The sequence below is a fragment of the Balaenoptera musculus genome, chromosome 8, assembly GCF_009873245.2.
Source record: "Balaenoptera musculus isolate JJ_BM4_2016_0621 chromosome 8, mBalMus1.pri.v3, whole genome shotgun sequence".
NCBI classification, from domain to species: domain Eukaryota; kingdom Metazoa; phylum Chordata; class Mammalia; order Artiodactyla; family Balaenopteridae; genus Balaenoptera; species Balaenoptera musculus.
In genome coordinates, this window is record NC_045792.1 from 57,809,564 (window position 1) to 57,835,374 (window position 25,811).

At 54.7% G+C, this 25,811-nt stretch overlaps 1 protein-coding gene across 5 annotated transcripts; it reads right to left on the reverse strand.

The window, feature by feature from the left end:
* Nucleotides 1–3,167: 3,167 nt before the first annotated feature.
* Nucleotides 3,168–25,811, reverse strand: P2RY2 (purinergic receptor P2Y2). 5 transcript variants are annotated; one of them, XR_005020900.1, is made up of 4 exons: nt 25,424–25,718; nt 15,665–15,947; nt 7,414–10,683; nt 3,168–6,760 (listed from the first exon to the last, which is right to left on the reverse strand). XR_005020900.1 is itself a non-coding variant. In XM_036860465.1 (3 exons), exon 3 carries the CDS (start codon nt 10,677–10,679, stop codon nt 9,549–9,551), a length of 1,131 nt encoding a protein of 376 aa, XP_036716360.1. In that variant the 5' UTR covers nt 10,680–10,683; nt 15,665–15,947; nt 25,726–25,811; the 3' UTR covers nt 3,168–9,548. The 5 variants fall into 5 exon arrangements, 4 of the variants coding, with proteins under 4 accessions (XP_036716360.1, XP_036716362.1, XP_036716361.1 ...); XM_036860465.1 differs by lacking the exon at nt 25,424–25,718 and adding an exon at nt 25,726–25,811 and having other exon boundaries at nt 3,168–10,683; XM_036860467.1 differs by having other exon boundaries at nt 3,168–10,683; nt 25,484–25,718.

Below are 25,811 nucleotides of genomic sequence, written 5' to 3' on the forward strand. Positions count from 1 at the left end.
ACGAGGAAACTGAGATGCCCAAGGTCATCTGATAAATGAGTGGCAGAGCCAAGATTCAAATGTAAGTCTCCAAGGTTTATGTGCTTCTGTGCCTCGTGGATGAGGGCATCCGGGTTTAGGTGGAGTGAAAGCTTGTGGACAAGGTGTGTGGGTCTGGGGTGAGGATGTGGGGTGGGGCCTGGAGGGCTGGCTGAGACTCCCTCCTTAATTTTTGCTTCCCACTCTATCCCAAGGGCCTCCCCTTCCTCATGATTGAGAGTCAGATGCATTTTACCTACTGCCATACTGGTGGGATCCAAATCACAGGCATCTCGTGGGTGGTGGGTAAGCTCTTACTTCTTCCCAGATGGTGTCACAGGGGGCGCTGGGAGGAGCAGCTGAGCTCAGTCACACCTCCCAGGGGAGGGAGTCCAGTTGTAGAGGCCGCCATTCGAGGAGGCAAGGACTGGGGGCATACAGAGGGCAGGGCTTCTGGTAGGGGTGGAGGTCCTGGAGTGGGGCAGGGTAGGGAGCTGGGGGTGCCAGCCTGGAGAAGAGCCAACTCGGGGTCATGGTGACACCTTCCCGTGGCTGCCCTGGGCTGAGGGCAGGTGTGCCGTGTGCCCCTAAGGCCATGCTGGGGAGACAGGGCTCCTGTGAGGAGGGTTCTCCCACAGGGACAGGGGTTGCCTAGGAGGGAGTGATCTCTCCATCTCTGGACGTTGGGGGGAGGATGCAAATGATGTCAGGGTGTTAGGGAGGTACAGATAGGACCCTTGTTGGTGGGATAAACCTTTTCAGAGACCCCAGCTTCAGAGAGAGGAGAAGATTCTGACTTCCCTTCAGAAGAGCTCCCAGACCAAATGGAGGGGCTGGTCCTCAAGGCCTAGAGCCCAGCCCCAGATCTGCAAGTCCTTTGGGAGGGCCTCTCTAGCCCCACTCCCCAACACTCAGCTGTGTCCTCAGACCCAGGGTTTGGGTGTCTTCCTGGCAGCCAGTGAAGGTGGGGGACACCATCTGGGGCCTCTGGAAGGTAAGCAGGAGGTCAAAGGAATACCCATGGCCAGAGAACATCATAGAGCTGTCCTCAGGGGCCACTCCTGGCAGAACCAATGAGGATCAAGTCAGTAACTTTGAAACCCCAAGCTGGGACATTGGGCCTCAGAGGGGCAGCGCCCTGAGGATGGAGCAGCTGTATCTGCCCCTCAGTCTTACCTTCACAAAACCAGCAGTCGGACACATGCTCCTCTGAGGGAATAAAATACCCCACAGTGCTGGTGCAGAGTGGATGGATCAGCTAGGGGCTCTAGGGCGCTAGATGGGGAGTCCTTGCAAGCTCACAGGGGCAGGTTGGCTGGAATGGAGATCTGAAACGTCACCTGCTCTCACCCAGGAAGAGGCAGCAACCTCTTGTCAATGCTGATCAGCCCCCACCATCAGGAACACACCTGTAGCCAACAAGGTCAGGCTTATCACTTGCTGCAGCAAAGACTTCCCATCAGGGAATTCCTTGGGGTGTCTCCAAAGGGAGGAGTTAAGGAAGGGGTGCTTATAGGGTTGTGGGGCTGGAGTGAGTCAAAGGATGGTCTCTGGCAGAGATTGGTCAGGATTTGCAAAGCAGGAAGTTGCTGGAAGAGTCAGAGATCTTATGTTGAGAACACAGGAGCCCTTGTGGAGAATTACTATTAAATCAGTTTGCCTGTGGTTTTCTCTTGGAACATGTGGGTCTAAATACATGGGTGTTTTCAAGTGTGAGCTTAGTCTGAGATGGACATCACGGCTTGGTCAGGCACTGTTAACTGTTTTGTAAATCAGGTATGTTTCGCAAATTGTGTTCCCAGTTTCAATTCTCAGTCCTACCCCTATCTCGCACACTCCAACAACCTGGCTGCCAGCAGGATCATTTTCTTCTCATCACTCCACAGGCGAGAGTCTGGACCCCAGCCCCCATTCCTGCCTCTGCTGCCAGCTCTGGGCACCAGGGGGCAGCAGGGCAGCATCCATGAACCCAGGACTCACAGTAGACTAAGCACAGCCAGGCAAGGGAGCTGAGCCAGCGCTCAGATTGAAGGGATATGTCTGAAGCTCTGAACTGTCCCTTTTGATTTCCTTTGTTCCCAGGAATTCTGGGGACAGGGAACAAAAGGGTAAGGGAAATGGGAAGTAAGGAGGGAGGGAAACTGAAGGAAAGGGAGGAAGAATGGCGAGGGAGAGAAGGAAAGGGGGTCTACAGAGCTGGCAGCTGGATCCCCTCCCCACTCCCATCTCTTCCTGTCATCCCCAACCCTGTCTACTTCCATCTCCTGGTTTTAGTCTGACTCCATGGCAACCCTTCCTGGTCCCTCTCTTTCTCCCACAGGCTAGGCACCCACCTGTGGCCCTTCTGTCTCCAGGTATCTATGTGGTACCTGCCGGGACAGCCCCTACCCCTCAGCTTTCTCCCTCACACACAGATGTGACCACTGTGTGTGACATAAACACAGACATAAACACACACACACACACACACACTACCACAGGCTGGGTGACGACTTTTAATTTCCTCCCCCACATTTTGCAATTGCTTTGGTCACAAAGGCTGGTCTGACAGTTTAATCCCACAGTGAGGTAGGACTTTTCATGTGGCTGCTGATTTGGAATTTGGCTTCAGGACATAAAGCTGAGGACACAGAGGGGTAAATTACCCACCTACTAAAGTAACCTGAAAACAATTGGTGTTAGATACCTTCTCTGAGTTTATTACCCCAGCTCTCTACCACCCTTCACTCTTTTTAAAAAATTATTATTTATTTATTTAGTTGCACCAGGTCTTAGTTGCGGCAGGTGGGCTCCTTAGTTGCAGCTCCAGGGCTCCTTAGTTGCAGCTTACTGTCTCCTTAGTTGCGGCATGCATGTGGGATCTAGTTCCCTGACCAGGGATCGAACCTGGGCCCCCTGCATTGGGAGCACAGAGTCTTATCCACTGTGCCACCAGGGAAGTCCCCCACCCATCACTCTTGACTCTACAAGCTGAACACCTGACATCTCTGCAGCTGTGAGTTCACAACCTAGTGGGACGGGGGAGGGGGCCGGACAGGGCTTTCCCACTCCCAAGCCAGGTGAGGGATGCTCTAGGAAAATCACTCAGGGAGACTGGAGTGTATCAGTTAAAGAGTCTCAGCAGGAAAGATGGGTCACACTCAAACTGGTGACTTTGGGATTGTTTAATGAAGGGACTCTTACAAAAGTGTGGTCTGGTGTTTGGGAGACTCCATGCAGAGGGGCACTGATGTCAGGTTGTCAGGATCAGAGAAGCAAGGACAGCAAGAGGGGGCTGTGGCAGTCCTGGGGATGATCCACTGGTCCCTTTCCTCCTCACCTTGCCCCACATCCAGAGGAGAGGGGCACGCAAAGGAGAGGGAGCAGGGTCCTCCCAGCACAGGGGAAGAGGAGGAGGGAGCAGTAAATTAAGTAGGCGATTGGAATTTTAAACTGGACTGAACTTTAGTTGTTATCCAAAAGTGACTCAAAGTTTTGGAGTTTACCAAATATGCAGTTATGGATGGAAAAGGGAAATTAGACATCATCAAGCAGAGAGAGTCGATGGGAGAAAAATAAAACAGTTGCACGTTTGTGCCTTACTGCATGCTCACTGTTCAGTAAACTGGAAAAGGAGGTACTATCAGTTCCATTTTACAGATGAAGAAACTGAGCTTGCAATCACAGAGCTAGTGGTGGCTAAACTGGGCCAGAACCCTGATCTTCCTGCCTCAGCTTCCCTGTGTCCCCCGACCTCCTCCTTTCCCTGAAGCTGCTACTTGGTAACTCTGAGTTCAGCACACACTAAAGCCACAGTTGGTACAAACAGAACTCAATCGGGAGCTCCAAGGTCAGAACCCAAGGTACACCCCCTCTCACCCACATCACTCAGGCTTCTCCTCAGGATGTCCACCCCAGGCCTTCCAAGATGAGCTGTCACTCCCAGGAGGTAGAGACCAGTGCTGATGGAGGAAACGGAAGAAGCCACAGAGCCCTGGCCTCACATTTAGTCTCTATGCTGACTGCTGCGTGACCTTGGGTGAGGCACAGCCCTCTCTGGTCTCCAGTCTCTCAATGCAGCCAAATAATCCCTGGGGTCCCTGCCAAGAGGGAAAACTGTTTCCAATTGGTCAGGTCTCCCAGGGGGCTCACATGCTGTTTCACAGTGGCTTTTAGGAGTAACAGGCCCAGGAAGTGATGTCAAGTTTGGGAGGTGAGGAGCAGGGCAGGGAGGCCCAGAGGGTAGAAGCAGGGGAGATACTTTGGGGCAGGCGGATGCCCTGCTGGACAATGGTGCAGGGCAGCCATTGTGCTGGGAGTGGAAGATCCTTTTCTGACTTCATCTCCAAAGGCTGAAAATAGTCTCAGGTGAGCCCCTGGGGGCTGACTCGGTCTGGCCCATTGTTCTTGGCTGGGACAGGGCTGAGACTGGACACCTGGCTGAGCTGGAGCCGAGACAGAGGCAAGCCCTACCGAAGAGGCTGGAGTGGCTGGGCAGAGCCAAGGCCTGTTGCATATGGGGAAACTGAGGCCCAGAGAGAAAAAAGTATTCACCATGTCACATGGTGCATCAGGACAGAGGAGGATGAGTTTGGCTTCTGGGGCTCATTTCCCCCACCCTTCACCCCCCACCTCAAGCACATACCCCTGGGGAAGGTAAATGCATCCTTCATCCTGCAGCGCAGTGACTCCTGGCCAAGTTCCAGCCTCTACCCCACAGGAGGCAGAAGCATCAGACATTCAACTGGCTCCACTCCAAGGCAATGTGTGGTGCCAATGGAGTCACTTCACCTTTCTGGTCACTTGATACTAGGGGAGACCCACTGCCCCACTCTAGTCCTCAGAACTGAGGACTCATGGGGTCTTGGGAGTGCCTGGGGGAGTAGCTGTTAGTTGTGTCTTTGATGAAAAATCTGGGTGGCTGCTGCCCTAAGGTAGGGAGAACTGGAATGTGGGAAGCAAGGTCTCCAGGTTCTATAGAGTGACCCAGAGAGGGCAAGCAGTTGGCCTCAGGTCACACAGCAAAAACTGTCCATCCATTGCCTGCTCTGGCCCAGCTCCAGGCCAGTCCTCCAGCCCTGGGTCTCTGACTCTTGGATAAACCAAGGAGAGGCTGCAGCACCCTGTGGTGGGCACCACCAGTCAGGGAGAAATGGCTAAGCCTGCTGCCATGGGTGGGTGGGAGCCCTCGAGCCCATAGGGGCGGGCTCTGGAAGATCAGAGGCATCCTCCTCTTCCTCCTCCTGCCATCACTTCCCCTTACTGCCCTTCCACAGCCCATCACCTGGACAAGGTTCTGTAAACACACACAAGCTCAAGGGCCTGAGAGCCACCCAGTGCCAAGCAGGGCAGAGGGTGGTCCCACACCTCACCCCAGGATGGACCTGCTCTTTCCTCCCACACCCTGGGGAAGCCTCAGCCACAGGGGACACTCTATTGCTCACTGGCCGGACACACTGTCCTTTCCTTCAAATCACTTATCCCAATGTGGTTACTTATTAAGTTATGTCAACTCCCTGAGGGCAGGGTCCAGCTGGCTCGCCTCTGTATCCCCTTGGCACAGTGCCTGGCGTGTAAATGCTTATCATGTGCCAGGCCCTGTTCTAAGTGCTTCATGTGTATTCATTCAGGTAAGCCTCCCAATGCCCTACATGGGAGGTAGTATCTCCTTCTAGAAATGAGAAAATGGAGGTGCTGCAAGATTGATTTGCCCAAGATGCCACAGCTGGAAGAAGTGGAGACAACCCTCAAACGCAGGTGGTCTGGGCAGAGAACTGGTGCTCTTAACTCCATCCTCACTAGACTGCCTCTCTCATCTTGAATCACACAAAGGGTCACTTACAAACTCTCCTGCCCCGCAGGGGTTGCAAGTGGCATGGGATACTGGAAAGGGAACTAATCTGGGCATCAGATGGACCTGAACTTAATCTTGACTCACCCATTTACTGCCTGTATGACCTGGAGCAAGTCCTCACCTCTCAGAGCCTGTCCTCTCATCTGCTAAATGGGGGTAATAATGTCTATTTCACATGGTGGTGGTAAAGAATAAATAATAATGGATGTGAGAGGGCCCTGCCTGGTGCCTGGGACATGGGTCAGTACCTTAGCTCCCTTCCTCAGGGGCCTGGCTCTAAACAGATCAGCCCAAATCTGCCTTGACAAGGGTGGTGGCAGACGGGTAGCTTTGGTGGCCTGACCTGGACCAAGATAGGAGTAACTGTGTCTGGAGGGCACGTTGGCCAGGGCCTTTCCTAGCCTTTGGAGGGTGAGAGTGTCCCTCCTGGGCCCTGGGACAAATGCCACCCGGGGCAGAGACCCCTATGTGCCAGGGCCCCTGCCCCCGTTGCATGGAGCTCACTGAGAAGAGCTGCTGTAGGCCAGTCAGCAGGCATTTACTCCTCCCAGCTGCTCTCCCCGCCCCCCTCAGCCCCAGGTCCCTGGCCTCAGCTCCCCAGCTCCATCAGAGGTGGGAAGAGCTGGGGTGGTGGGGGTGATTGCAGGATTCCCACAAAGGCACTGACCTGCACTAAATGGAGCAGAGCCGCAGGGGCAGCCCGAGCCCCTGGCGCACGACCAGGCGCCACGCTGACCTGCTGAGTGACCATGGACAAGGCCCTGCCCCTCTCTGGCCTGGAGTCTGCAGCTGGGCTGGATAATCCCTGGGGTCCCTGTCAGGTCCTGTGACCTTTCACAGCGTCCTTCAGGAGTCAACAGCCCCAGGAAGTGATGTCAGGGTGAGGAGGTGGGGAAAGGGCAGCAAGGCCTGGAGAGTAAGAGGAGATATTTTGAGAGCAGGCAGGTCCCTCCACGTCACTGCTGGACAATGGTCTGGGGCTGGGAGTGGAAAATCCTGTTCTTACTTGGGCTGAAAATAGTATAAGGCAACAGGGTCAGGAACCTCACCCACCAGGCGGGGGGCCTGGGCACTGAGAACAAGGCCAGATGTCCACACCAAAGGGCCAGACAGTTTGACTAGGGTCCTCAGGAGGGGCCCTGGGCCTGTCCCTGGTTCCCTTAGGGTCTTCATTCCCCACCCCCACCAGTGCCTGCCACACGATTAGATGGTGAGTCAGGCCCTCCTGTCCCCTAGGTCCTGTGTCCTTAGAAATCTGTAGGCAGTTGGTTTAAGGAAGGTGTCCTGGAGCTAGGCCATAGTGTGGTCTCTGTGTGCTGTGGCGCCCTCAGTTCTTGGGGTCTCCAGGACAGCTGCTGGAGGGGTAACTGGGCAGGACATGAAAGGAATGGGGACTATAGGGGAACTTGGGCCTGTGGTGGACACAGCCCCATCCCCAACCACAGGTAGACACTCAAGAGCCCCCAAAGTCACAATGTATAAAACTCCCTGCCTCTGAGTCTGAGCAGGGCTGAGGGGGTCAGAGCTCAGCATTAACACTCCTGGCCAGTAGAGTATCTCACCTGGGTAGAGGTGCCTTATAAACTGGGATTGGGTTCAGCCTGAGCAGCAGCTGGTAGGCAAGAGATAGGCTCGGGCCTGCAAGAAAGGTTCAAGGACAGACTGTAAGAGATCATCACAAAAATGCTCATAAGGACCTGGGCTACATTAACAGGAGTATAGAACCTAGAATGTGGGAGGTGAGCATTTCACACTACTTTGGGCAAGTCACCCACATTGCACAATGCAGAGGAATCATTTGGGTCATGGCTTGTGACAGGTCCCTGTCACATGGGGGAGCCCATGTGAGCGACCTCTGGGGGGTGCCGTTTTGAAGAGGCAGAGTGGGAAGAGTGGAGAAGTCATAGGAGGTAGGTGTAGGTGGGGTGGGGAAAGAAGGACCTTCTCTCAGGCAGAGTGGGCCCAATGGGCAAGGGCTCTCCCAGAGGGAGAGGGAGAGAGAGAGAGAGTCCTTATCCTTGAGGTTCAAAGTGAGGTCTGTCAGTTTTGCCCTATTCCTGCCCAAAGGCTAGGGCTGGGCCCTGTCCAGATGAACTCCACAAATCTCCAGAGTGGTCCTGGCTAGACCCAGAACCTGTCCCAGGTGAGACTCATCTCCCCCACACTAAGCTCTGACCCAGCCTGAGCACCAACCATTATGCCAGGTAGCTGGATTTTCCCAAGAGGCAGAGGACTGGACAGGAAGACTGAATCTCTCCCACGCTTATCCCCAGTGCAAAAGAAACCTCATGGTCAGGGAAAGGAGGGAGCCCTGACTTGGCCTCCTTGTGACCCGCCCCCCCTCCCCATTCCTGCCTTGAGCCTGGGCACCAACTGCCCAGCCGGCTTCCAGTTCCTGCACCCCCTGCTCTCCTGCCCCCATGTCTTTGCCTAGAATGCACCTGCACCTGGATGTTCTTCTCTGATGAAGTGCTTTTCTCAGAAGTCCACCCACTCCAGGAAGCCTTCCCTGATGCCCTGGTCCACTGCCCCAACCACTCAGCATTATCCAGTGGTGTGCTAGAGAAACTTGTACCTGCTCTCAAGAGCCCTCTGTTAATTTTTCAGGAATTTTGCAAGGAGGCTGACATCACATTGGTAGTCTGAAACTGGCTGTGGCAGGAGTATTCGTACCACAGAAACTGGCAATGCTACAAATAAGGGGTTCCTCTCACCCCCGCACCCCCCGCCGAGAGTCAGCTAAATGGTTGAACATTTACCAGCACATGACTGGTCATCGCCATTAAATCCTAAACTGGGGGATCCTGAGGACTGGGACCCCACCTGACTCCCCTCTGCACCCAGAAAAACCAGGCATAAAAGCCAGTTAACTTTAAAGTGGAGGATGACCTGGGGTCTGGAGAGGATATTCCTCATATGAGACCACCACTGAGGCAGCTACTGGGAAGGCAGGTGGCAGAAGAGAACAAGTTGGAGAAAGGACCCTAGTGTGGATGGTGAGAGCCCCCCAGGCTGTATCCCCAACCTCCAACTACACAACGGGGTCCGGCTCAGCAGGTAACAACACCTTTAGTACAAGTCCCAGCCTCAAACTGGCTCCCAGCCTCCAGATGGGTTTATGACATCAGTTCCCAGACGTTCATCCCTTGGGCTGGGCGTCCTCCTCAGAGCTGAGCCCACGGTGGCACTCAGACCACTCCGACTCATCGTGGGAACCTCTGGCTCAGCCCTGACTCCTTACGAGGGTCCTCTGGTCAACTTGCGACCCTGTCCCTCCCAGGTAGCTCAGGCGCAGGCTTGGCTGTGTGACCTTGGTTAAGTCACTTTCCTCTCTGGGCCTGTTTCTCCACTTGACTTGATTAGTCTGGAGCCCAGCCTAGGTACCTTGGCAGGTACAGCCAGGTATTTACGTGGGATTCAGGTCAGGGGCAGCACTGGCCCCAAACCCTTGCCTTTCTTAAAACCTTACTCACCAAATCTCACATACAAATGGTGACTGGGGATGTGGGGACTGCTGAGCTCTCTGGACCACAGAGAACAAACTGCGCCCCTGTCAAATGACAGAGCACTGGGGTCACGGTCCCCTTGACCATCCGGCCTGATTCACTGATGGTCCATATCTGGGGAGACTGTCCCATTTGAACAAGTCTACAGTCCCACCCGACACAAACTGGCACAGGCCCAAGGGGTTCAGGTCCTACAGCCGGATGTCCTTAGTGTTTTCACCACCAGATGGTGTGGACTCTGTCTTTCTAGAGTTCTCACTGTTGGCCGAGTCTTCTGTCCTCTTAGTATCAGTTCTGTTGAACCTGTGCAGGCCCAGCCTGCGGCGAGGCTGGGTGGTAGGGGTGGGGTCTGTGGGTGCCTTGGCATCCCGAGCAAAGCGCACGAGCCTCTGCCCAGCCAGGAAGTAGAGCACAGGGTCAAGGCAACTGTTGGCGCTGGCCAGCGGCCGGGTGACCTTGTAAGCCATGTTGATGGCGTTGAGGGTGTGGCAGCTGAGGTCCAGCGAGCGGAAGGAGTAGTAGAGGGTGCGGGTGACGTGGAAAGGCAGGAAGCAGAGGGCAAAGACAGCTAGCACCACGGCAATGGTGCGCACCGACTTGCGCTTGGCCCGCGGCAGGCCTCCCGTGGTCCCGTAGGTCGGCTTTAGCAGCCGCCGAGCCATGAGCACATAACAGACCAGGATGATGGCGAAGGGCACCGTGAAGAGCAGGCTCAGCATGACGGAGCTGTAGGCCACGAAGTGGCTGAAGAGCTCGGGTGCCGAGGTGTCGTGGCAGGTAATGCGGCCACCACGTGCACTGGTGGTGACGAAGTAAAGCACGGGTGCCTGGCAGGCCAGCACCAGCACCCACACGGCGACGGCCACCCTGCGGGCATAGCGGGCCCGGCCCCAGCGCAGTGAGCGCAGTGGACGCAAGACACCCAGGCATCGGTGCACACTGATGCACGTGAGGAAGAGGATGCTGCAGTAAAGGTTGGTGTAGAAGAGGAAGCGCACCAGCTTGCAGAGCACTGTGCTGAAGGGCCAGTGGTCACCACGGGCGTAGTAATAGACCAGCAGGGGCAGGGAGGCCGCGTACAGCGCATCCGACATGGCCAAGTGGAACATGTATGTGGTGGAGGCGTTCCAGGTCTTGAGGCGGCACAGGAAGATGTAGAGAGCCACGGCGTTCAGACACAGCCCGAGCACGCACACCACGCCGTAGGACACAGGCAGTAGCACGTACTTGAAGTTCTCATTGAAGCGGCACTTGTAGCCCAGCTCATCCCCATCCCAGGTGCCATTGATGGTGCCATTCCAGAGGCCTGGGCCTGTGGCCATCGCCCTGAAGGGAAGTGGGTGGTGGGGAGAACGGCCATCAGGACCCAGCAGGGAAGCCTGACACCCCCACCTGACCAGGGCCATGAGGGACCCCAAGTGCCCATAGACTCCCTCGGTTGAGATCTGCCCAACTACGTTCAAGGCTTTTGTTGCATCTGATCTGCCTCTCTCCCTGGACCCAGGGGGCCCAGAACCTTGGAACCCTGGAACCTTAAGAATTCATGAGATCCATGACTGTCAGGATCATATAATTCTAACACTTTGGAACAGGGATAGGCAAACTACCCCCTGAGGGCCAAATCCAGCCTACCAGTCTGTTTTTGTAAATAAAGCTTTATTGGAACACAGCCATGCCCGTCTGTTTACGTAGAGTTGAATAGTTGTGACAAAGACCATATGTTCCTCAAAGCCTAAAATACTTACCAGCTTGCCTTAAAAAAAAAGAAAAATCAGTGCCCCTGTTTGAGAACCTCAGGAACACAGAGTTCTAGATCTAGGATTCTGAGCTCTAGAATCTGAGGATCTGGTGGTCCCAAAGGGGTACCATCTGAGATTCACGGAAAGGGGCCTTTGAGGCTGACTGGGTCCACCTCACACCCAGTGCCCACTGCCTGTTTGTGGCCAGTGGGCAGCCCACACCTTCCTGGTGGCATTAGGAAGTTCTTTCCTTTGGCTCATCTTTCTTCTCTCTGGGGAGGCTCTGGCCCTGTGCCTGGTATTTTGGTATTTGAGGGAGTATTTCCAAGGGTCTCCCTCTTCAGTCATTCATTCACCTCTCAGCAAATATTTTTAGGCACTCTTATTCTGGTACTTCCTGCATCTGTAAACAAAAGTCCTGCTCCCTGGCCTATGAGGCTACCAGATGGGGCTGTGACCCTCCTGAAGATTCCAGGGAAGTCTGGGGTGTAGGTGGTAGTGTGGGCATCGGGGGACTCCTGCTGGGGGGCAAATTCAGCTTCCTCCAGGCTTGCCCAGCTTCTCTTCACACATCATCACTACCTTGACCTTCTCCTACCTTGTCCCCAGTGAGCATATAACACAGCCGTGATGCCTGACCACCCAGACAGTGAGCACCTGGAGATCAGGATGCCACCTTCCTCCTCTCCCCACCTCTCCAATGTGACCAAGAGCTCTCTCTCAGACTATCCAAGTCTGGAAGGCAAAGATGTGCCCAAAGGTCTCAGGAGGTAGGCTGGAAGTCATAATGGGAGTCCCAGCGGGGCAGGTTTGGGACAAACACAAAGAATAACTTTCTAATAGTGTGAAGGGGCAGGGGGAGCTGACATTATTCAAGCCCCACTACTACTATGTGTGCTTTATTCATGTGACTTCATTCTATCCTTACAACATGGTTCTGGGAGCCAGGTTATCATGCCAGGTTTCCGATAAAGAGGCTGAGACACAGATCATTCAAGTAACTTGGCCCAGGTCACAGGCTGGGGATAGGCTGCAATTCCTATCTGGGTTCATCCCACAATGGAAGGGGTTGTAGGAGGAGGTAGTGAACTCCCTGCTTATGGGGGTGTGCAAGTATCTCTCTAGCAGAGTCTGCAGAAAGGCTTGTGCCCTATGTGTGGGTGTGTCTGGGATGACAGAGAGGGCAGATGACATGTGTGTCCTCCCCACCCTGAGAATCTGGGGCTGTAAAATCCCTTTCATTTTGGAACCTGGGGTCCTGAGAGACTGGAGCTCAGAGATTCTGCGGGGCCGGTGACATCTACTGCCTTAGACACTGAGCTTCTTGCCCAGCCTGGTCTCCCAGAAGCAGCCTGAGGCCCATGAAGTTACGATTAGGGGGGCTGAAGGACACACTGCTCCCTCAGCTTCCTTCTTTCCCCATAACCCTCCCCTTCCCCCATCTTCCCTGCCTCCTATTGTCAGCAAAGATGCTACCAGGAGGCAGGGAGCCTGCACTTGTGACCTCCCTCCCACGGACACAGGTTCCTCCCCAAGGAACCGGGACAGATCCAGGGTGAGGAGGTAGGTATGGGGTTGGGGTGCGGGGCGCTGGCAGGGCCAAACTTCTGGGACCCCTCTTGCCTGGGGCCAGGACTCAGGGCCCAGCGTTAAAGCACTTCCTGCATCCCACTCCACTCCTTGCAGCCCAGTGTCACCTCCACCCTTGCTGCTGGAGCCACTGCATCAGCCTCCCTGTCTCCAGCCTCAGTACCCCCAGTCCAGAGGGGTCTTTGGAAAAGACAAAGTCATTCTCCTGCTTGAAACCTCCTGTGGCTCCTGTCTGCTCTCAGGAGAAAACCCAGCTCCTCGGTCTGGTACCAGAGGTTTTCATAATCCAGCCTCGGTCACCAGCCGCATCCCCTGTGACCTGCAGTTTCCTGAATGCACCCAACGCTTTTCCCCTCCCAGCCTTATGTTGCTGCTTCAATCTGGAATCCATTCACGCCCCTCGCCTCCACCTGTTGAAATTACAACTCTATCCTTCAGCGCAGCAAACTCCAGTGATTAAGAAGAGCCCGGCCTCTGGACACAGAATGCCTTTGTTCCCTCATCTGTAAAATGAGGTGATTAACAGAACCTATATCACAGGGCTGCTGTGAGGATTAGGTAATTCGTGTAAAATGCTTGGAGCCATGCCTGGCACACAGTAGGTACACTGTGTGTTATGAGCTTCGAGGCTCAGCTCACATGCTGTTTTTTCCTGAAATCTTTGGGGAGCTCTTTCAGGCCAGGGGTGGAGGAGAGACAGAAGGTCCTGGAGGCTGTGAAGCAGGTGAGTGTGGTGGACCAGGGGAATGACTCCAAGGCCCAAGCTGGGGTCAGGCTTGGGGACCTCGTGAGGGGAGAGGTCTGAGAGCTGTTTGGGAGGGAGGCTGGAGAGACTGGCCCAGAGGGAGTCTGGATGGAGGAGGGGCCAGGATGCCTCAGGCTCAGGGGTCGGGAGGAGGGGGAACTCAGTGTCAGGCGTGGTAAGTGTGAGATGCCACATCATGGACTGTGGGGAAGGGCGAAGGCTGGGACCACCAGATCTGGTGCACTGGGAGATGAGCAGGAGTTGCTGGCTCACAGGAGCTGTAGGAGGAGCCTGGAGGCCCGGGTGTGAGACTAAGGATCTGTGGAGGAGCCATTCCCCCTGGGGACACCGGCTTGGGGTGTCCAGCTCTGCCACAGAGCCCCAGATGACATCAGGTATTTCCTGCCCTCCTGAGGTTCAGACCTCTCATGGGCTGAATCCCCTGGCCTGGTAGAACTGTGGTCCTCAAACTCCCCCCATGAGGTGCTCTGCCCCACTGGAGACAGGGAGGGTGGCCCCTCTGTACTCCATGCTCAGGGAACCACCCCCCCAAGCCCCACCTCCCCACTGCTGCTCCGCTCCTGCCCCGGTGCTGAGGCCTGGTGGGTCTCTCCTCAGAGTCGGGGTCAGGGCCCTCATCTTCCCTTCATGGTCAACATCTCATTGCTCTACACAGTTTCTTGCTAATTACTCATGATGGAATCTCTGACACTGATGAGAGGGGCGGAAACTTCCCTAAGTCTTTCATGAACCAAGGGAGCTGCCCTTTCCACCTGTTTTAAGACATCCTGACCTCCACCCTCACAGGCCAGCTGGGGACTCTATCACTATGGCTCCCGTCCAGACTGACCCTGGCTGTCCTCTCCCTCCGCAGGCTGGCCCACCAACCTGTGAGTACATCTTTCCTGCCCCACCCCCTCTGACCAGCCCCTGCTTATAGAGACAGCCAAGTGCCCAGCCCTCTCCCTCGGCCCTCCCCACTGCCTCTCCTGACCCCTGATGCCCTTGGGGCCTCACTCCCATCTCCCCAGGACCAGCTCCCGCCTAACTTTGTCCAACACCACTCACCAGCCCCTCTGTGTCCAGTTCTGGCTGGCCCTGCGCTCAAGAGCTCCTAGAGTGGAGGGAGATATGAGCCATGTAAGTGCCTGCCAGGCTTTCCTGCCTTTGTGTATTGCTGTTCTTTCTGTCTAGAAAGCCTTTCCAGACCCACACACACTGCACTCTATCCTGCCCATCCCTCAAGGCTTTTCTCAAATGTCACCTCAGCTCTGAAGCTCTCCCCCTCCATCACTAATCCCCCAGGGCATTCCTCACACCCTGCTGGGAATTTGTCCTTCCACTCTCTACCCCAACACATTCCAGGTGCTCCTGGAGGACTGGGTCCATCTGATTCCTTTCTCTGGCCCTATCATCCAGCAAGAGGCCTGATCCAAAGCAGGTATGACATGAATGAGAGAATGAATGAATGAGTGAGTGAATGAATGAATGAATGAATAAGTGAAGCAAGCACAAGAGCTATGGGAGGCCAGAGGAGGCTAAGCTTTATGATGGTGGCTCTCCTTTCCCTTATTCCTCTGAGGACTTTTCAGAGGACAATGACATTGAAGGATTTCTCAGCTGCTGATCCTAGGTGGCCAGGGGTCATACCAGCCCTCCAGGGGCCCAGCCCACCTGAGGCCTGCTCCTGCCCTAGGCAGGCTCCTGGACTGTCTCTCTTTCAAGAGTCCTGCTCTACTCTGGACACATCAGAGAAATGACAGAGGGAGGGGAACCGGACCCAGGCGTTCTGGAGACGGGTCAGCTCTCTGACCCACATTCCTTTACCTCACCCATCTCTGGCTCAGGTCATGGGTCAGTCTGGATCAGGAGCTCCTGATCCTAGGTCACCACCCCCCTTCACTTTGTAGGGGTCAAGTCTGGGCTGAGCAACTTCCCTGCAGCATCCTCATTTCATCCCTCACCTCATTCCTTGGCAGATGCCGCCATAGACGTTAAGCTATTTGTTCAAGGTCACACTGCCAGGAACTGGAAAGATTGGGTTTGATACCCAGGGCTGTCTGGCTCTGAAGCCTGAATTCATCACAGCCTGGGATGGAGGGAGCAGGGCACAGATCCCCTTGATTTACCCCCAGTTCAGTGTATACACATGCACGAGTGCACCAGTCCCAGCCTCCCAGCCTCCAGCCTCCCAGCCTCCCAGCCAGTGGACCCTGCCCTTGCACGCCCATACCTGACTAGCCCCTGCTCTCGCTGTCAGGATGCTCAGCGCAGGCTCAGGTTCCTCACTCATGAATGCACCCGCCTGGACCCCTGGACCGAGCTGCAGGGAACTCTGTGGGAAACAGGAAAAACAGGTCCCCTGGCCTGGAGCCTCGCCCAGCTTCCAGCATTTCTCAGGGCAGGCAGTGCCCAGGCTCCTGAGACAGGGAGGTGGAGACAGCTTGGGCTCTGGGTCACAGGAAGTCAGCCAGGCCGAGCCTTCCCCGGGCTGCCTCTTCTGCTGCAATCTTGGTCTGAAAGAAGCAAAGAGGTGAGCTGGTGTGCTTGTCCCGGTAGGCAGGAGTGTCCTCTGCCCACCCTCACCCCCTAGCCATCCACCCTTAGCTCACATGTTCTAGGGACGGTTGTTCCCAGCCTTCAGGCCCAGGTCCCCTTTCACGGGAGGGTGGCTCTGCCAGGCAGGGTCTCCCCCATACCCTGCAGAGCTGAGCTGAGCCTCCAGTGCCCCCTCCCTTGGTCCTGGTCTGGAAACAGTCAATACCCTCCTTGCCCAGTGTACACTCGACAGTACTCTGGCCAACCTAGTTTAGCTCAAGCTGGGTCTCTATCTGGAATACCCTTCCTCCCTCATCCCACCTCTAACCATTCCTCCCGAGGTGTTGTAAACACACAAGGACACACACAGGCATGGACACACCTAGATACACAGATACACAGAGATTACACAGTCATACTCAGATGTATACACACACACTCTCTCTCACACACCCAGAGTCTTAAACAGTCAGGGCCTGGAACAGCCTTTAGAAATCACCTCTGCCAACCTCCCATTTGACAGAGGAGGAAACTAAGGCTCAAGCCCTCACAATAAGCCACGGACAGAGCCAAGAGCAGAACCCAGCTCTGGATTCTGGCCCTAGTTTTATGTCTTGCTTGGAGCCCCTCCCACAGAGCAGGCACAGTGCTTCAGTGAGGGGATGGTGACCTGGTGGAGGAACGCCTCTGTGTGGGCAGGTCCCAGCAAACCTCAGAGAAAAAGAACATCCCCTTCCTTTTTCTCCTGGTTTCATTTCCCTGCAATGGGGGAGTGGGGTCTGAGACAGCTGAGCCAGGTCCCCAAGCTGGAAGTACAATGCAAGCATGGGGGAAAGTGGGGAGAGGAGATGGGTGGCTGCAGGAATAGGGCAGGGGGAGGGGGTACTGGAAAGGCCCTGGACCCCGTTTCCCCAGTGCACCTTGCCCCAGGAGTCTCAGGCTGACATTGGCCAGCGGGCTGGTAGCTGTTTGCCAGTGTGTTCTGGAGTCTAGTGACAAGGTGAAAGAAAGAGCTTCACCTTTTCACCCACTCCACCCAGGGTCACACACAATCTTCTCCTCCTAGGGAGATATCTTCACTCAAAAGACTAAGGTAGAACAACCCACATTCTCAAAGCCACTCTCCCATTTCTGAGAAGGGTCTCTACCATCCATCCTTCCAGGCTTCAAAGCTCCAGTATACCCTTGACAACCTCTCTCTTTCCCACCCATGTGAAACCCTCACTCACCAAGCCCTGTCAGTTCGACCAATGCAGTGGCTTAGACGTGCCACTCTTCCCGACCCCATGGTTTTGGGCCTGCGTTTCTCCTCTAGACCATTGCACTAGCCTACTTACTGGTCTCCCTGCCTCCACCCCTGCCCCTCCTGTCCATCTTTCATACTGCAGTTATGGGTCTTCCTAAACCACACATCTGACCACATACTATGGAGCTCAAAATCCTTCCATGGCTCCCCATTGCCCTCAGGTTGACATCTAAGTTCCTGAGCCTGGCACTCAAGGCCCTGCTGATCTGGTGCCTGCCGCCCTCCACACTACTCTCCCTCTCCGCCTCCACCCTCATCCTTCTGTCTCCAACACAGCAAAAGCAGTCCCATGGTCATATCTTTGCTTAGGGATACCCTCCCTTATCTTCTAGCAGCTATGTCATAACAAGAGTTGAATGCTTTCTCTGTGCCAAGTTCCATGTTAGATGGCTCCATCAACCTCTTCTCGTTTAGTCCTGAGAATTTCAGAGAGGTTGAATGACCTCTCCAGGGTCACATAGCTAGCAAATGGCAGAGCAGCCCCGGTCTGTCTGACTTTAGGAGCTATGCCCCTGACTGTAAGCAGATAGGGTAGGGGTTCCCCAGAGAAAGAAAACCAGGCATGGCTTTCTTGGCATAAGAGAAGCCATATTAGGCCTAGGATTTAAGCCTGGCCAAAAATGCTTGCCCTTGAACAGGTCTCAGTAATTAATGATCTTAAGGGCAAGAGAAGTAGCGATAGCAAATACAATAAATCAGTTGTAAAGATTCCCAGTCCTGTTTCAATGGTAAAGATTAGCCTGAAGCACTTTCTTGAGCAGTTTTGCAAAATTTAAACCCCCCTTGAGGGCTCAACCACCAGATCAACTGGAACCTAAGGAATGATGATGATGACCTTTTCTGACTTGAGTCCTCAGTCAACTAAAGCTTGGACCCTGTCAACCTTTGTCCCAATTATATGCTGAGTTCTCTGCTCATATCCCTTGCAAGTGAATATGCATGTGCTCTTAGCTTAAAACTCCCCCAATTTTGCTGTTCGGTGAGACACTGCTTTGGGAAAGGTCCCCGGTGTTCTCCTTACTTGCTGCAAGTAGTAAGTACTTCCCTCTCCTGCTCTTTGGCTTGGTTGTGCCTTTTGGCTTGATGCCCATGAAGAGGCGAACCCAGTTTTGGGGTAACTACCTCATACCCTCCAAAGCCCGGATCCTCTCTTCCAGGAAGCTCCCTGACCAGCCCTCTTTGAGCCCCACAGCTTTGCCTGTCTGATTAATTCTCCACCAGAGGGAACGTCTTACTGGCAGGGCCCAAGATCTACTCTTCCTGGTAGTTCCCCATTGTGAAGCAGCCATGATGGTTACTGTACCCATCTTACAGTTAAAAAAAAAAAAACCAACAAGGCCAGAAAGGGTAGCCCAAGATCTCACCCAAGGTCACCAATAAGCCAAGGGCAGAGCCAAGCCTAGCATGCAGACTGACTACCCTCTCCCTTAACCTGGCTCTGCCTCTATCCCACACTGAGTCTTTCTCCCTGTGGTCCCAGGCTAGCGAGCCCAAAGCCAGGAGGAGTGGCTGGGGCAGTTCCCAGGCTGGTTGCAGAATTTCCAAGGTGGTTGGACAACATTCCAGCTTCTCCACTAGGGTGGCTCTGGAATGTACTGCCTGCTCGACACCCACCTGGCTGGCCCTGTCCAGTTTGGCAGGGGAAAGTGACCCATCACCATTCTGGAAACTCCTGCTGCCTGCCTCTGCTGGGGGTGGAGTGCTGTGAAGGGAAACAGAGGCTCTGGATCCAGAACACCATTGAGGGACAGGGGAGGGCACTGGGCAGGTGGGAGATCCCAGTTCTGCCATTCCCAGCTATAGGATCTGGACGAGCCTCAGCTCCACAACTTAACTCTCAATTTCCTTGCAATCTAAGAACAGTACCTGCCTCATAAGTTTGTCGAGATAACTAAAGGAGATGATTTAGACTCATTTTGTGAAATAATTAAAAGAGATATAATTTTAGCACGTGAAGAAGGCAGGGAGGATGGGAGTATCCCAGGAAGATAAGAGGGGCAGGAAACCCACAGGTATTATGGGCAGAGTAGCAAGGTCACAGACACATGACCACAGATCAAGGTTCCCACACTGAAGGCTATCCTCAGAAGGGAGGGCAGCTTAGGGACCCCCAGCAGGACTTACACCCCACCATACCCCATCACTCACTCACCCTTTACAGGGGCTGCCATACCTACACCTGTCCCTGTGAGGGGCACTTAGGGACTCTGAGGTGGGTCAGACCCTTCCGTGATCTTGAGGAGCTCACTGTCAAGGCTGAGGGTGGAGGGAAGAGGACAGGGGAAGAACCAGAAATAGTCAGTGACAACTTAAGGTGATGAGAGTTGAAGGAACCAAGAGGGCCGCTAATGGGAATGGGGGTGGGGGCGGTGATCAGGGAAGGCTTCCTGGAGGAGAGGACACCTGCCTTTGGAAGATGGGTAGGAGTCAAGTGGGTGGAGAGAGAAGAGGAGCAGAGTGAGCGAAAACTGGGGCAATATGTTTGGGAAACTGTCAGTCATCCCTGTGGCTTGAGGGGAGTAGAGAGGGCAAGGCTGGGTTGGAGGACAGGAAGAGTCTTGGAAGTCATCCTCTGCCCCCTCCCAAATGTCCTCCATGGGGCTGAAGGCCAACAGGCCCCCAGCCTTGCCTGGTGTGCTTTCTGCACCACAAACACTGGGGCTTGTCTGGGGAAATAGCTGAGGGCTAACTTCAGATGTTATCAGCAGGTGCTGTTGTAATGTGAGGCCTCTGCAGCCTCCTCTGGAGGCCCTGGGTCTCTGTAGCCCCTTCTGGAATCTCTCTCCCCCTTGGGAGCCCTCAGGATCCTGACCGTGGGAGCCACCCATTGGGGCTGAGCTCAGAGCATCTGAGTGTGTGGGTCTCAGGTCAGCTAGGCTGGTCCTCCCACCTTACAGATCAGGAAACTGAGACTCCTGAAGAGGAAGGGCCTTATCAAGGTCTGGTCTTCTAATTTTCAGTGTGGGGTTGAGCACCCCCAAACCCACCCCAGGGCAGGACTCCAAGACATCTGATCCACCTCTGACACAGCCCAGCCCCGCACAGTTGCTAAACTGAACAAGTTCAGAACCACAATGCCCTGGACTCCACCCTAGCCCATCACACCCGAATGCCTCCAGCCATACTCAAGAGGCAAGAACCCTGGGTTCAGGCTCCCACTTGGAACCATCCATGCTGTGCAATCTTGGTCAAGTCAGTTCCACTCTCTGAGCCTCAGGTTCTTCACTGGTCAGACAGGGAGAATCACTGCTACATAAGACAGCTCATGAGGAATGAGCAAGACAAGGGGGCAGGTGGGTGCTCCGTGAGGCTAGCAAATCATGCACTGTCCTAATGTGGGGGCTGCATCTGCCCATCTTGACAAAGAGACCCTGAAACACTTCTCAGCAGGGGCCTTACCAGGTGACCTAGCAGAGGAGCAGGGGTCATGGTCAGAGGAGTCAGGAAAGGCTCCTAGAAGGGGCTGTGATCAGGTCTGTGCAGAAGCAGGAAGGGTCCAGTTTTGGAGGAAAGAGGGAGAATGGAGACCCCAATGTAGAAAAAGGGACAAAAGTGTTGGCCAGGATATACGTGAGCCTGTGATTCTGATTGTCTCACTCAGAGTGCTTCCAAGATTTGGAGTTCATTGGTTCTTACAGTCCAATTCCAAGAGTCTCTGGTTCCAGGAGTGAATGCTAAATGTTTCTTCACTTCTGTTATTCATTGCTTCTGATAGCTTTGGTTTTGAGATTTTCAGAACCACAGGAGTCTAGACTCTCAGAGTAACACAATCATAAATCACTTTCCCAGGAGCCACAGTGTCTCAACAAACATTTGCTAATACCCCCATATGCCCAACCTCGGAAAGACCCTGCAAACCCAGACTCAGATCAGACTCTGTCAGGCCCTTGAGCAGCTCCAGTCCGGATGGGGAGAAAGACACAGACATGGACCAAGTCTGCTTGAGTGATTAAGCCATGACTAAGGGAAGCCCTGGGGATATGGAATCCAGAGTAACCTCTAACTGGCGTGGGGAGGTAGTCAGGGAGAGCTTCCCTGAGGAGGGGTCATTTGAGCTGGGACTTGATGGATGATATGGAGTTTGTCAGGTAGACAAAAAGGTAGGAGAGCACTGAAGGCAGAGGGAGGAGCATGAGCAAAGACTCCGTGGTGTGACAGTGTGGCCTGTCGGGGGAAGGCTGGGGGATCATGTGAAGTTGGAGTGGAGGGTTAGGTGGCACAGAATGCGGGAGGGCCTGCAGGTCTCACACGAAAAGGCTTGAAGGCCAGGTTGAGGCCTCAATCCTGAGGACAATGAGGAGCTATGGCAGGGCTTAAGCAGGGAAGGACATGGTAGGAGTTGATCTTTGCAAAGATGGTGCCACGTGGAAGTTGGATAGGAAAGGGGGGTCAGAAAGGAGGGATCAAGAAGGAGACTACACACATAATGGTCCAGTGAGGGGAGCTGATCCCTTGGCCCTGGATTTCCTTGTGAGATGGAAAGTATCCTTGCTGGCCCACAGCCCAGCCACAGCAAGACTCCTCCCACAAGCTGAGGCTGGGGAGATTGGGCGCTAACCAGGGAGCTGTAGCAGCACCAGGATCCTCCCCAAGGCAGGGGGAGAGGAGAGGAGAGGGCCCCAAGAAGTCTGAGGGAGGCCCTCCTCCCATGCTCCAGGGCCCAGGCAGTGTCATTGTCACCGTGATGACAGTGACAGGGCACCAGGGTAGAGCACCAAGGAGGAAGCAGCTGCCCAGAAGGGCCTAGGTTGCCCACCTTCCCAGCAGGGGCTCCAGCTACTCACTGGACCAGACACAACTCAGGCCTTGGAGACGGCATGACAGAGGAGTAGAGGAACCCCTCTGTTCAAGAACCAACTGTATCTCTCCGTGGAGCAAGATCTTCCTCTTCTATTATACACCTACTTTCACCTGGTCATTCATTTCCCAAACACTCACTGGCACCTTCTCTGTACCCAGCCTGTGTTGGGTGATGTGGACAGAGAGAGACAGTGGGCCCGGCCTGGCCTAGTCCTGCAACTGACCTCTAGGATGAGTACAGAGGTCAGGGAAGGCCCCCATAGCCAGTCTCCCAATGGCTGGGAGAGGCCAGACCTGAGGACACAAAGGCAGGCCTAAGAGGAAGGTGTGGGTCAAAAGGTACACCAGACAGACCCACAGAAGGAAGTTTGAGGAGAGGAAAGATTTCACCAGGGATAACTCCACCTCCCCTCACCCAGATCAGCAAGGCTTCTCCAGCCCTGTGGGCAGCCTGAGCAGATACTATCTTACCAGCAGCTGGGTAATCAGGCCACAAGCAAGAACTGAAGACATGTTTTCAGGATGGAATTCAAACTTCCCTCAGCCTGAAAACTAGAGGACCTGGCCTCACCCAGATGGGGCTTCTGTCTTGAATGGGGAGGGTTAAGCTAGGTAGGGCAGGTAGGCAGGAACCCCAACTTTCACCAGCTTTGTGACTTTGGTCAAGGTGCTCTCTGAGCCTTTATTTCCTCATCTGCAAAATGCGAGTAATAATTCCTCCCTTACAGGGTTGGTGGAAGATAAAATGAAGTACATTTATAAAATGTTACTAGTAAGCTGTCTCTGCAGAGAGGGCAGGGAGAGGAAGGCTGTCAATAGTTAAAATTCCAATAAACAGCACGATCTCTCACTATTACATTAGTGTTCTTGTATCGTCTTCAAAATGCATTTAGGTCTATAAGTATCACGCGCCTCCCCTGTGCACTGCATTTTACAGCTTACAAGGCCCTTTCCTAGACACTGTCTTAAGAATCCTCATAGCAACCTGCATTCGAAGACACAAGGACCATCATGCCCAATTTACAGATGGCAAAACTGACACCTAAAGGGGCACAGTGGCTCCTCACAGTCAGGAAAGAAGCCAAATCAAAGCCTTCACAGGGTCACCTATGAGAACTCGGTGATGTTCTCACACTCTTTTAGCTGGTCCTTGGAGGATCCAGAAACCTCAAAGCTCTGTGCACCCTGGGCAGGAGGAGGACAAGAAAGGAGGGGCCATAGCCTCACTCTGCAGTCCAAGCTTGGCAACCATTTGTGAGTGTCACCCACTGTGACACCCCAACCCCTCCAGCCAAACCCCAGGACAGTCCAAGGTAAGACGAAGTGGGGAGTGATAAGCCTTTCATGCCAGCTGTCCTCCCCCCCACCCCCACATACTCTCAATTCAAGACTTCACTGGTTCTGGCCTCCTTTTAGAGGCTGGCAGGGCAAGAACTGTCCCAAGGTCACCCAGCGTGTTGGGGGCAAAGCTGGGATGAGATCAATTTCAAGTCTCCTGGCTCCTACTAGGGGAGGGAGAATCCTAACTGTCCTCAAATTCCTCAGCAAGAGCATCTGAGGACTCAGAGAAGTGTTTAGCCAAGGGGACAAGGGCTCCAACTTTAAATAATGCCTGGATGGTTCTGGTGTCAATCTCACAAATGCCCTAACCTTCACGTACTCAACACTACTCAATCCATTCTCCACGCTGCAACCAGAGAGATTTTTCTGAAATGCTGTTCTGACCATGCCCTGCTCACAAAACTTCCAAGGTTCCCTATTGCCTTCTGGATGAAATCCAAGTTTTCAGCTTGTACACCCTGAGTCCTGTAGTGTCCCAGGACACACTGTTCTGATAATCTGTGCATCCATTCTGGTGACCTGATTCTGGTTTCCCCTTCTTTGTAATGACGTGGAGCTCCACTGTAGACAGGCTTTCACTGGGGAAGCTGGGGACAGGGAGCAGGCGTTAGGGGCTGCTGCTGCTCTCCCAGTTTAGCTCAGCACTGTGCAGGGTCCTGGCAACACAAAAATGAGTGAGACCCAGTTCCTGCCATGCAGGGGTCCCCAGACCTTGGGAGAGGGAAGGAGGAGACAGACAGAGACCATAACAGTCCAAGGTGGGACCAGGGCTGTCAGCACCAGGACTGCAAGAGCCCAGAAGAGGCTCCAACTCAGCTGAGGGAATCAAGGAAAGCTTCCCAGAGGAGGGGGCATCTGAGCTGGTCCCCAAGGCTGGGTAGCTCTCCAACTGAAGAAAATGAGAGTAGAAGGGCATTTCAGGCAGCGAGTATAGAATATGCAATGGTCCAGAAGCAAGAAACTGACTACTGTGCACAGCAGATTACATGCATTTACTAGAGGGTGAAGAGTCAGGCAGGAGAGGTGGCTGGAGAAGGTGGCAAGGACCAGTTCTCAGGGGCCTTGAGTCCCAGGCCAAGGGGCTCAGGGTTAGTCCAGTGGAAGTCCTGTGAAAGTTTAGCCCAAGAAGGAGAATGATTGGGATTTGTGTTTCAGGAAGTTCCCTCCAGGAACTGATCCTCCCACCCCCAAGCAGTGAGCCTGCCCAGGAGGATATTTGTGTTGAACATGACCCACACACCAGCTCTTCAATAGTCCTCATGTTCCACATCATTATTACTCCCCCTTTACAGACGAGGCCACTGAGGCTCAGAGAAGGGACATGCCTTGCCCACGGTCACACAGTGTACAAGGCACGATGGAGTATAGCTCTCTGGGTCTCCAGAGAGCTTTTAGGGGGCCCTGTCTGCTCAAAGACTCTCTTTCCCAACCGCTCCCACCAATAGATAGCTGAGACTTTATCTGGTCCCCACCCTGACCCTCAAAAGCTCCCCATTATTCCAGCCTAGATCCCAAACAAAGTGGGCACTTCAGGCTGTGGGCCCAGGGAAGCTGGGGATGCATGATGAAAGGAACAGCTGCCATCAGTCCCACAGACTCCAAACTGGCAGTTCTGGTCCGCACCAGGGCCTGGCCCTTGGGTCTGGCTCGTGGCGACCCCAAGCCTGACACCTGCGGCCCTAGTTGGGGTGGGGAGAGAGGGAACTGTCTTTCTCCAGACTGACCCTTCGTACCGCAGCCTGCCAGATTAAAACTGCCCTGACAGAGGGTTAACTGTCCTTCTAGGCCACTGCTCTGGCACCCCCACCCCGCCCCACCCCAGTCTTGCCGATGCCCAGGCGAGGTTGCCACCCAGAGCGCCCCTGGAGGGAGGGGGCTCAGCGGGCTTCCAGGGTTGGCCTGTCTCTGGCCCCGGTCCCACGCTGCCGGGGCGCCCACACCAGAGCACAAACACAAACAAGTTCCACAGGTTCAGCAACTCGACCCCGCAGGGGCGCATGCACTCACCCAGTGACACACAGACTTTCCCAAATACGCGGACGCACATTCACCCGGGTATCCGTGCACATTCACCCGGGTATCCGTGCGGGTATTCGTCCACATTCCCCAAGTTCGAAGCTCCGGTGGAGACCCAGCTCGACCACGGACCTGCCGGAGCGCTCACACCGGCTGGGAACCGCGACTCCTCGGCCAGCCCCGCGCGCTCCGCTCTGCCTGCCCGGCGCCGGCTGAGTCGCCACCGGCCGCGTACCCGGGCCCGCCCGCCGCCGTCTCCTCGTCTCCGGGCCCTGCAGGCGGCCCGCCCTCACCTCGCAGGGCGCTCGTCAGCCCGCAGTGCCCCGGCCGCGACTCCCGGTTGCCAGCGCCGGCGTCCAGTCGCCGCGGCGGAGACCCA

Bases quoted from the DNA above. Each gene is read 5' to 3' on its own strand.
- P2RY2 (XM_036860465.1), bottom strand. From the start codon at position 10,679: ATGGCCACAGGCCCAGGCCTCTGGAATGGCACCATCAATGGCACCTGG.